Source organism: Populus nigra, chromosome 5 (assembly GCF_951802175.1).
Source record: "Populus nigra chromosome 5, ddPopNigr1.1, whole genome shotgun sequence".
In the NCBI taxonomy this organism is placed as follows: domain Eukaryota; kingdom Viridiplantae; phylum Streptophyta; class Magnoliopsida; order Malpighiales; family Salicaceae; genus Populus; species Populus nigra.
In genome coordinates this window covers 3815951-3827271 of record NC_084856.1, presented here as the reverse complement: position 1 = coordinate 3827271, position 11321 = coordinate 3815951, and the positions used below count along the sequence as shown (strand labels likewise).

Genomic DNA, 11321 nt, shown 5'->3' with positions numbered 1-11321 from the left:
ATATTTTGGCTATTAAGGGCATCCATCAAACCGACCTGGCGTTCTTGTGCATTATTAGATAGGTGGTCTTATTTTGCCCTGGTTGATAAAGAAAACATTTGGACAGAACCTGTAAATTGGTGTGAGGGTTTTTTCTCCCCCGAGAAATGATTCGATGTGTTTTGTTAGAAAAAACTTTTTGATGTTTTTGTTCTCCATCAAGAAGCATTTTGTGAAGCGTCATGGGGCAGTAATGTCTATGCTTTAAACACAAAAGGTAACCCGTATCCTTGCATAATCAAGTATCTTGAACCCATGGTCCTTTAAATGCAAATATCCATAACCACACTCCACCCAACTCCCTTAATCAGCACTCTCTTTAAAATCTTAGCGAAAAGGAGAGCTAGACAACAATTCAAAACAAACATCATAGATTAAAATATGATTTACATACAATTCCTTAGTTAAGTCTCTTAAGCAACACTGAAAGAACTTGCTGCGCTCTCCACGAACTTTCTTGCTCCCTTGAACCACCTCTTGTCTCCAGCTTGTGCCTTGCAAATGTAAAGCTTGCCATCTTTCACAGTGGCTGTGATCAGTTGGTGCTTGCCACCTTCATCTCCATCAGCAGTCCTTGTCAGTACTGACAAGAAGAAATATTGCTTCCCACCAATCACTGGAGTTGATGTCTCCAATATGTTAGCTGTTGCCACGGTATTGGTGTCGAAACCACCCTGCATGATCAGTTCAGATTTACATCAAATAAGAATGCATACACACTGCCACTGTGGGTTGATTAAAAACAGAAAATAGCTCGACGTCTGACAATTGCAGCCGTTGTTGCCCTGCTAGAGAAGTTGTTTAGCATTTCATACAAACAACATGAGAAATCAAATGAATTATACTGCAACGTTATCAAGAAATGCTCTCTCTCTCGGTTGTTTCGACAGTACCTCAGATGCGGTTGCAAACAAGGAGGATTGTTTTCCAAGCAAGAAATCCACCTGCAGTGACCAGAGCAAAATATTTGTCAGTAATATTCTACCATCTTTCCAAAATAATTCAGGTTTTGAAAGAAAGCTTGATATTAATTAAAAAAATCTTCAACGTAGATTTGAACTCCTATATAAATCTACTGGATTAAGATTAGGAAAGGGGGTTATGCATTACCTTGGAGAGGAATTCCTCAGGGGAACCGTAGTCGGTGATGGATTTCTTATCGGTTGGGATGACCATGACAGAAACGTTGCTGGTGGCATCGAAGTTGTCCTCGTATCTAAGAACCTGACCAGGGAACTCCCTCTCCTTGCTTGGATTCCATTTTGATGGAATTGACAACTTGAATCCATCTCCATTGTAGGGCAAGAAATCTGTGTCTTTCTTTGGCTTCCCGAAAATATTGGCTGCAAATGACCGTATCAACTTATCAGTAAGACAAAATTTGATCGATTCTCGTGAATACTTATTAATAAGTGTATTGGAAGAAAGCATAACTGGGGAGATTGTCCCCAAAGATATATATGATGCCAACATTTCAAGCAGGAACCCCCATAGAGTCCAACTTCAATTAAGACGACTAGCGATTAGGACAAGCATGTATGCATTACCAGATTCACCATAGGCAGCATCAGCAGGAGCTACCTTGGAGCCAAGGGCAGCAGCACCAATGAGCACTGTGAGAGCCAATCTGCGAGACACGGCACCATTATCCTCCTCCTGTACTGCCTGCTTTTGGGCTCTGCAAACCAGCTGGGTGGGCTTGAGGTTAGCCACTTGGCGTTGTGATGATGAGGTTGATCTAGCAGGAGTGGTTAGTGCATGGTGGTGTAAGAAGCATGATGTGGAGGCCATGGTCGTTTTTTTCTTCACTCCCTGAAAACCTTAGGTTGTTTGTTCTGTGTATCAACCTCCGTTTGGTGGGCTTTGTGGTGTCTAGAAACCGGGTTTGGATGCTTGTGCTTGCGATAAGCGAAGGCCATTGGACGGTTTTGGATATTGTATGATGAGAAGAGATCAGATTTTCGATGTGGGATAAGGTTGTAGTGGTTCTGACTGCTGCCACCTGGAATCAACACTCCAACTTTAACTTCTTCTTGCTTTGGGGTCCACCGTGCTTCGTCGTCGGAATATAGATGGGTTCTTCACATACAAGTAATTTTCGAAGGGATCCGATCCGTTTCTATTTTCTACCTTCGGCCTGTCACAACCAGGCCTGGAATGAGCCCAGGATATTTCGGCTCTTTTCTAATACTGGGCTAAGCCCATAAATATAGCGGACTTTATACCTTTTTATCGAACAATGGCTTAATATTAAGTAGTATTCTAACATACAAGTATTGTTTAAATGATGGGCCAAAGGCCCAGAAACAAAAGGATCCATGATAGAAGTAGTCTATGCAAAAAAACAGTGTGTCGTTGCCCCAAAAATTGCTAAGCTATTGGAAGTTTTAGCCAGATCTTTATACCTAAGTTTGGACCTGAGACACATGCCTTGAATCTAAGTCCTTGTATTTAAACCTATTAAATTTAATTAAATCATATTAAATTTATATTTACATATTTTAATTTTTTAATTATATAAATATAAGCAATACTTAAATATTTCTTTTATAAATTAAAAAAAAAAATTGATTCAACTCGTTATATAACATGAACTAATAATCTAGCATAAACTAACTAAGAAGAAAAGTTCATTGTTGTCCCATTTTTCACCTGAACAATATTTTTTTTTTTAAGATTTAATTTTTTTATTTTAATTTTTATCCTTTAGCATGAGGTTTATTGATCCTGGTTTCATGATCTGGGTTATGGATTTAAAGAGTTAGCTATGATTTTTTATGTATTTTTTTATTTTTTTTATTGCATCCTTTAATATTTGGTTGATTTGGATTTAGGCTTCATAATTTTTATTTTTATTTTTGCTTTATATGAAGTTACCCGATCTTATTACTCAGGTTATGAGTTTAGCGATTAACCCAAATTGACTTGAGTTATTTTATATTTGTTTTTTTTTTAATTTCATATTTCAATATTAGATTTTTTTTTATCCCGAGTCACGAGTTAACTGGGGCTTTTTTGTTCTTTTTAAGTTGATTTTTTTTCTCAATTTTATCCTTCAATATTTTGTTGATTTGAAATTAGGTTTTATATTTTTATTTAATTTTTTATTTTTATGATGTTATCTTTGTCTCATTACTGGATCATGAGTTTCACGTGTTAACTTGGGTTAACTTTATTAGAAATTGAGCTTCATAGTCTATTTTAATTTGTTATCTCAGTCACATAAATTGGGTTGTAGTTTTAACAAGTTAACCCGAGTTGTTTGTTTTTTTCTCTTTTTTTTTAATTGATTTTTTTCCAATTTCATCATTTAACATTGATTTAATTGAGAATTGAGTTTTATATTTGGTTTTGATTTGCTTCTATGAGATTATTTTAATCTCATGATCCAAGTCTTTGATTTAGCAAATTAACCTGAGTTAATTCGGGTCGATCTAATATGTTTTCGCCACAGTTTTTTTTTATAAATGTAATCTTAAATTTTTTTTAGCCAAACTATGTTTTTAATGTTGTTTAAATTACCTTCAAACCCTTTAAGTTAACTGGATCACATCGAATCAACCACCGCACAATTTAATTTTTTTAATTATAGAAATAAAGTTTCGGCGCAAATAGCATGTACATTCCACAAAGATCTAAGAGCTCGTTTTAGGTTTTTTTAGGCGGGTTATTCCAAGTAACAACCCCATAATTAATATAAGACGATATTGAATAATTATACCATAGTTTTGAAACTCGGCCTGGGGGATCGACCCCGAGCTGGGTTGATGAAAAAATAAGAAAAGTTATGACCCAGCCGACCAGGCAGGTTGACCCGGCAAAACCCGGTTACAATTCGTTGACTTTTTTTTTTACCAAAACGACGTCATTTTGAATTTTTTAAAAAATAAAGATTGACCCGGCCGACCCCGTGACCCGGTCAAAACCTGGAATCCGGGCCTTGGATCGGGCCGGGTTTAAAAACTATGAATTATGCTATACAAAGGATTCATGATACGCAATGGCTTGTGTCGTTTTGAAGCATAAACACATGCCTATGCCACCCCTCTCCCTTGCTCGGCTTGGTGGTTGGGAGTTGGGACCGTTAGTTCTAACTTGTTTATTTATAGCGTGTACGATGGCGGTCCACACGACCCGCGTCAGAGACAACACACGTGGATAGAAACAAAGTGCCTTTCACTCGTATTTTGTCCACGTCCTCTTTGCTTTTCTTCCAAATCAAGCAATGCCCCCATGATTTAAAATATGAAAAGCTAAGACTCCAAAAGCATCTCGAGAGAGTGATATCCTAAATAAAATGTCAATTGGTCCCAGTAGCAACTTCCATGATTCAGGTCGTTGGAAATGGATCGACTTGCATTTTTGAAGAATATAGGGACCGAATTGAACTTTTCTATCAATCCTAGCAACCTCACTGTCGGGAGTGATTAATAAGCCAATGCATGGAGACAGAAGGTCTCAAGATAGTTCAACTCGGTACTCATATGTTTAGAAGCTTCAGATTAGCACTTCTCTAACCGCTTATTTGATGATAATTGTTGACCGTGACCAGTTGACCTATTTTATTGATTTCTGTATCAATTGACTCGGAGACACGGATAAGATGTAGACAGGTCAAGATCTCACACACACATATAATGAACTTCTACTTTTTATTTTATTTTTTAAATATTAAACATTTTTTTATTATAAAAAATATTAAATCAATATTTTTTAAATGTTTTTTTCAGCTTTTATTATGGCATTTTGCTCAACCCAACTTTTACATAAGGTACTGGACCTATTGGTAACCGACTTATAAAACTTATTTTTTCCTTTAAGTAGACTGATAAAGATAAGATATACTAATATAAACTTTCCATGGAAATAATAATAAAAAAAGAATATCACTCGCACTACCTTTTCTTGAAAGCAATAAAGTAGAGAAGAAAGAAAAAGGATAATAGAGAATGAAACTAGATAAGATTATGATCCTTTAGAAACGTGTTTATACCTGTATTTTTAAAATTTTAATTTATTTTTTATTAAAAATTAATTTTTTTATATATTTTGGATCGTTTTGATATGCTGATATCAAAAATAATTTTTTAAAAATAAAAAAATTATTTTGATACATTTTGGCACAAAATACATTTAAAAAACAACCATAACCACACCCTCAAAGAAAAAAAAATGTTAACAGGGAAAATCTTATCTTTGCATAAAGTCTGAATTGTTTTAAATTATTAAATATTGTTGAAATAAATCAGGAATTAATTAGTAAATATCTGTGTACTATCTCTTATAATTCTGCCAGGAGAATTTTTATTTATTTTTTTCAGAATGAAGGGAGATTGGAATTGAAAGCTTGAAAGAAAGAAGCCTGCCCTTCTTTTTTTCACCCATTTAAAAAATTAATATTTCTTCACAAACTTTTGTTGATGATGTTTAATTTAACTAGAAGTAATTAGCATGAATATAAAACTAAACGAACTCTTGATTACATAAACTTAGTAAAATTAGCATAAACTCTTGATTAAAATTTCAGTTTTAAGAACAAAGAATGTATAAACAGATTGAATGTTAAGAGAAATTACTTGCTAAAATACTTAAAATAAATGCAAATAACGATGTTATCAATATTTATTCTTAATACTTTATTACTAATTATCACTTCCTATAAACAAAATAAATGCAATAAATCACCTATAGTTTTAAGTAATCTCACAAACTTGAAAAAAAGGAAAAGAATTAATATCTTTCTATAAAATACTAAAAATCATACTCTAGAATAAAAGAGAAATAGAGGTAAAGAAAGCCGTAAAAAAAAAAGAATGCAAAAGAGCTACTGCAAAGCTCACGTAATAAATGAATAAAGATAGCAGTAAAGAAAAGGAAGAATGCAAAATAGCTACTACAACGCTCACGTGGTATTGTGATAATTTTTATAGTTGTGCTTTAAAAAACATATTTTATAATATATATTTGATTAAAATTATTGTTAAAATTGAGATTAAATATAAAATTATTTAATGTATTTTTTTAAAAATACTTTTAAAATTGAGGTTATAAAATAACTAATATATATATATATATATATATATATATATATATATATATATATATATATATATATTGATGGTTTACAATTTCAATATTGTAGATTTAACTATTGTTATTACATCATGAAATAAACAATAATTTATATAAAATATTTTTTATTGTTCAATTAAACTATCTGTAATTCAATCACGTACGAAATCTATTCGACAATGACTACATTTTCCATGGCTTCCTGAGCGTGCAACAATATCAGATAAAATATCGTCGGAACAAAATTGAGATTGCGATCGAATTTTACAAATGCTACATCATCATGCAATCTCCTTTTAATATAATTATGTAGTGTCATTGATTAATGTTAAACACTAGTTTTTTTTAAATAAAATACAATATCCGAGAAATTGTTTTTGGATATTTTATTTTACTGGGTCAGACCGGTCCAACTCATTTAGGTTTGGGTCGGACCAATCCGATCATGAACAGTGGAGACACTCTCTACTGTTCAGAAGATAGCGAAGGAGAAGGGGAACAGGAAGAGCAGCGTGGTGGTAATGGACTAAGAGACAGTGGAAACGTTGGAGGCTGATCACTCTCCACTGTTCACGTTGCAGAACAATAGAGAATGTAGAAGACAACGAAGGGGAAGGGAAAGAGCAGCACGACGGTGGGAATGACAAAAACCTGTGGTGAAAAGGAGATACTCTCCACTGATGGACGACGATCCTTTTTTCTCTTTCTTATTTTGCTCTTTTCCTTCTCGTCTCTTGTCTACAAAAATAAATAGAGTATAAATGTAATATTGTGAAAAGCATGTAGAAATAGTTTCTACAAAACTGAAAATTTTGGACGCATTTAATGGAGGAGCCCATGCATAAAAATCACGTTATGTTTTGTAACTAAATAAGATGAAATTATAGTTAAATAAAAATTCTCCTGCAAATGCTGAGCCAAACGGGTTTCTAGTGCAATTATCATTATGTTATATATATATAAAAAACACTTCTTATATATATAAAGAAAAGCTTCCTAGGATACTCTGCGTTTTTTTTTTTTGGGGGGGGGGGTGGATTTTGGTGTCTAGCTACCAACCAACCAATGTAAAATGTCTATTAAAATAAAATAAAAACCAGAACAGGAAGTAAAAAAAAGACAAGTCATTACCCTTTCGTTAATAATTTGTTCGGGAGTGCATTACAAGTTATTTTTTAAAATATTTTTTATTTAAAAATGAAGTAGAATAATATATATATATATATATATATATAATTAATTTAAAATTAAAAAAATTAAAAAAATATTTAAAACATGGTTGAACCGAAGTGTTAAAATAAACCTAAAGCTAGATGGCTGTCGGGCAGGCGCGCGCCAGTATTATCTCTCCCTCATCCTCCCCACTCCCGTTTTCTCTAAACTAAACAAGCAAAAATCAGAAGCAGAATCATAATAATACTACCACTAATCGCCATATTTTAATCAGAGAGACGGGCTGGTGAGGTTGACCTGTTATTAATTCCAATATCCCGTACGCAGCAACAATTAAATAAATAAAAAGTTAAAAACCCATTCGTTGTTGAGTGCTACTGCTATCCATCTTGTCTAACCCCAACAAGAAATCCAGACTCTGGTTAGTGTTCTTTCTTTCCTGGCTTCTCTCAATTTGATCATTTCTTTTATGGCTCTACTGCCTGTTGAAGTTTTTGCTAACTAGTAGTGGTATTAGATTTCGTTCTTTTCAATTGGCTGTTCTTTAACTTGTAATTACTGCTCCTTTTGTTGAATGCTTGTTTGGGAAATTTGTGTTTATCTCTAAATATATGTTAACCGGGTGTACTCAAGTTTGAGAAATGAATTTTAATGGCATTTACCTGCAAGAAAATTGAGGATCCATGGCTGATACTGTGAGAGATGCCATTTTTTGGATGATACAGATTCTTAGCTGACTTTACTACTGATCTTCTATCAACTGGGTTGAGTTCTTTCTTTTTCTTTTTCTTACAGATTCTTAGCTGACTTTACACATGCTTCTTTTATTTTTGTTCTTGTGCTTTGATTGTTGCTCCTGAACTTGGAATAAGACTCAACTTTATTCCTTTTTAGTAGGGATGTGCTTGTTTGGTGACAAATAGTCGCCTCCCCTTTCGAACAATTTATCCACAAATCTTTATGATGCTCTTACTTGTAACTGAATTATTGTGGCTTTGTTTTTTGTTATTACGTGCTAGTTGAATTTGTTTTGAAGTATCCTTTTTGCTAATTTTTTTTTACTATAATTTGTATTTCTCTTGAAGATTGCAATCATGCCTGAGAAAATAACAGCGGAAAAATTTATCAACAATCTAGTAGAAACTTTTGCTGATACTGTTCCAAAGAAGAAATCTGTGTCATTTTTTGAGGAAGAAAACAAATCTGTCACTTCTCGTTTCAATCGTCTATTTGGGCGACAGAAGCCTATCCACCATCTTTTGGGAGGTGGAAAATGTAGGGCCGGCTCTCCCTGTTTCTCTGCATTTGTGTTCACTAAATCCTTATTGCTTTGGTGCTCAATTTCTCACTTTCACCATGAATCATGCAGCTGCCGATGTTCTCTTATGGAGGAACAAGAAGATCTCCGCTGGTGTTTTAATTGGGGCAACAGCCATCTGGGTGCTCTTTGAATTGCTTAATTACAATTTCTTGTCTCTTGTATGCTATGCTGTGGTTCTCGGTATGCTTGCGCAATTTGTTTGGACAAATGCTTCAGGCCTAATCAACAGGTAAGTTAAGTGTTTTCTCATCTTGCTGCTTGTTGTGTTCATGCCAGTAATATGTGATTATATTTTCTGTTTCATAATGACTTTTCTTTGTCACAGGGCTCCATCTCAGGTCCCCCGCCTTGTACTACCTAAAGATATATTTGTCAGCATCGGCAGATCAATTGGTTCTGAGGTTAACCGTGATTTGCAGTTTCTTCAGGATGTGTCATGTGGAGGAAACTTGAAAAAGTTTCTTGTGGTAGGTCTTAACTGTGTTTTTTTTGTGATAATGTTTCCTTCAGTGCATATTGCAAACCAAACAACAGTTCTTGATTCTTCAACCATCTAAACTTTTCTAGCACATATTGTTAAAATATTCATTACAAATCCATGTGTTACAAATACATAGAGATGGATTCTGTTTATGTTTCAGGCTCCACTGTTTCATAACACTGTTAGGGATTTGGGATGTCAATCAATAACCAGGAGATGTGTTCTAACTGTTATGAACTCTAGAACATGGCTTAAAAGCTTTTGTGCAATTGCCTTTTGGATTTTAAATTCAAAGAGAATCTTCATCCAATTCCTTATATGCTGTAAACTGAATGGCTGTCAATAATTAATGTCACTTTATTCATTTGCTAGGTAAATCAAAGAACATTCCTAGGAAAGTTTGGGAATGTTCTCACTGTGAACCTTCTTGCAAGAAACAAGGAATTTAAAATCTTAATGCAGATGGTGATGTGAATCCGGAAGTATGTGGTATACTTTCAGTGGTTTTTCAAATCCAAACAATCTGTTATGCTGATCATCATTTGGAATATTTTGTTAACATTTTCCATCAAGCCAGCATTTCCCTCCAAATTATTCATATAACCATCCCATCACATGTTTGCCAGAAATTCCAAAACAGAGGATTAGTTGAGGTTTTGATTGCTTTACTTAACACCTTTTTTTTTCAATCACATTCTTCATTCATTATTTTAGGTGATACTCACATATGTGATGATGCATTTAACAAAATATATAGTCTTTTTTCAATTTATATTTTGTAGTTGCCAGTTCTTTAGATTAGTTCTGGAGATCCTTATTTGAAGATATTCTTTGTGATTAAAATAGTACTCTACCAGCATTATGACGTCAAGTGGGAAAAAAATCATTTTTTTGCAAAAATTCTGGTCAAATCATGGAAAAGACATGGAACTGTGTGATCCGAAGGATATGGTTTACTAAGTTGCGATAGATCAATGATGATTGAATAATAATTTTATTATGCATCTGCCATTCTAATAAGAGGATTTATTGGTTCACGCAAAATTCTTGCAGGTTGTAGCAAGCTTGTTGGTTGCTGCAATTATTGGGAGCTGGTGCAACTTTCTAACTGTTATATATATTGGTGAGTTTCCAATTGCCATCTACTGATGACGATTCCAAGCTCTGCAGTTGTGATCAATGATGAATTTTGTCTCATTTTTCATTTAAATGTTTATATTCCTTAAATAAAAGGGGTATAAGACAAACTATATAATCATCTCTGCTGCCCAGGACAAATATTTCATTAAATTCATTGGGGGAATAAAGAGAGAAAGTTGTTTGATAACTTTCGCATGCTTTTGTCCATAACAAGCTTAATCTGATTTCGGTTTCCCTTTTTCAGTTTATCTTTTGTATTTTACTTTCTTTCCTTTACAAATAGCAGATGATGAATGAGTTTTGTGATATGTATGATTTTGAAAACTCTGTTGTTCTTCTCAAGGTTTTGTCGCTGCCCATACATTGCCTGTCCTGTATGAGAGATATGATGATGAAGTTGACGACTTTGTGCACATGGCATTGGATCAGCTCCAATATAACTACCGTAAGCTTGATGCCGGATTCCTCAGTAAGATCCCCAAAGGAAAATTCAAGGGAAAGAAGCACGAATAGATTCACTTAGTGATGTATCAGTGAATTTGGTAGCTGTCCTAGCAAATTTACGTGCTGGTGTCGAGTAAATCATTGATGTAGTATGCCATGTTGTTAACTTAAATCTGCCAGAGAATGTTGATATGGTCAGCCTGTGAATTCATGATGTTTTAAAGGAGTATAATTTGGCCAAGCTGATACCAGAAAGCGCCCAAGCTTAGACAGAAAGTGTTTTTTTTTTTGGGAAAAATTAAATATAAAGTCGAAGGCACTGAAAACAAAGAACTTGAGGAAAATAGGGGCCTCATGACAGTATTTTGGTGGATACAAATACAAAAATGGGTGCTGTTCTATATTCCAGCTAAATTTAAATTTAGTTAAGAAAATGCAGGAAATTAATTCAAATCACTGTTATGAAACCTGTATCAGTCTAGCGTCTACCCGGTAAGTAAATTTGAAATGTTGGGTTTTAAAAAAAATAAAAAATAAAAGGAATTAATCTTCTGATCAGGTTAAAAAAATTCAAGTTAATTCATTATCATGTTTATCCATAGTTTTGAAATCCGGCCTGATAGGTCGACTCGAAACCCGGCCGATCAGGAC

At 33.9% G+C, this 11321-nt stretch overlaps 2 protein-coding genes across 3 annotated transcripts; one reads left to right on the top strand and one right to left on the bottom strand.

Moving 5' to 3' along the window:
* Positions 1-393: 393 nt before the first annotated feature.
* LOC133695047 (oxygen-evolving enhancer protein 2, chloroplastic-like) lies at positions 394-1927 on the bottom strand. Its single transcript, XM_062116806.1, has 4 exons — positions 1587-1927; positions 1150-1382; positions 933-983; positions 394-713 (listed from the first exon to the last, which is right to left on the bottom strand). The coding sequence occupies exons 1-4, from the start codon at positions 1828-1830 to the stop codon at positions 453-455; spliced, it is 789 nt and encodes a 262-aa protein (XP_061972790.1). The 5' UTR covers positions 1831-1927; the 3' UTR covers positions 394-452.
* Positions 1928-7424: 5497 nt separating this feature from the next.
* On the top strand, positions 7425-10911 carry LOC133693633 (reticulon-like protein B8). 2 transcript variants are annotated; one of them, XM_062114877.1, is made up of 6 exons: positions 7425-7705; positions 8370-8559; positions 8654-8834; positions 8931-9072; positions 10140-10209; positions 10570-10911. In XM_062114877.1, the coding sequence occupies exons 2-6, from the start codon at positions 8379-8381 to the stop codon at positions 10737-10739; spliced, it is 744 nt and encodes a 247-aa protein (XP_061970861.1). In that variant the 5' UTR covers positions 7425-7705; positions 8370-8378; the 3' UTR covers positions 10740-10911. The 2 variants fall into 2 exon arrangements, with proteins under 2 accessions (XP_061970861.1, XP_061970862.1); XM_062114878.1 differs by lacking the exon at positions 7425-7705 and adding an exon at positions 7772-7794.
* Positions 10912-11321: the final 410 nt, after the last annotated feature.

Excerpts from the sequence above, each read along its gene's own strand:
- LOC133695047 (XM_062116806.1), bottom strand. The coding sequence starts at position 1,830 with ATGGCCTCCACATCATGCTTCTTACACCACCATGCACTAACCACTCCT. Across the intron at positions 1,383-1,586 it reads TGCTGCCTATGGTGAATCTG|CCAATATTTTCGGGAAGCCA; the intron begins GTAATGCATACA and ends GGTCATTTGCAG. Across the intron at positions 714-932 it reads TGTTTGCAACCGCATCTGAG|GGTGGTTTCGACACCAATAC; the intron begins GTACTGTCGAAA and ends CTGATCATGCAG.
- LOC133693633 (XM_062114877.1), top strand. The coding sequence starts at position 8,379 with ATGCCTGAGAAAATAACAGCGGAAAAATTTATCAACAATCTAGTAGAA. Across the intron at positions 8,560-8,653 it reads TCTTTTGGGAGGTGGAAAAT|CTGCCGATGTTCTCTTATGG; the intron begins GTAGGGCCGGCT and ends TGAATCATGCAG. Across the intron at positions 9,073-10,139 it reads ACTTGAAAAAGTTTCTTGTG|GTTGTAGCAAGCTTGTTGGT; the intron begins GTAGGTCTTAAC and ends AAATTCTTGCAG.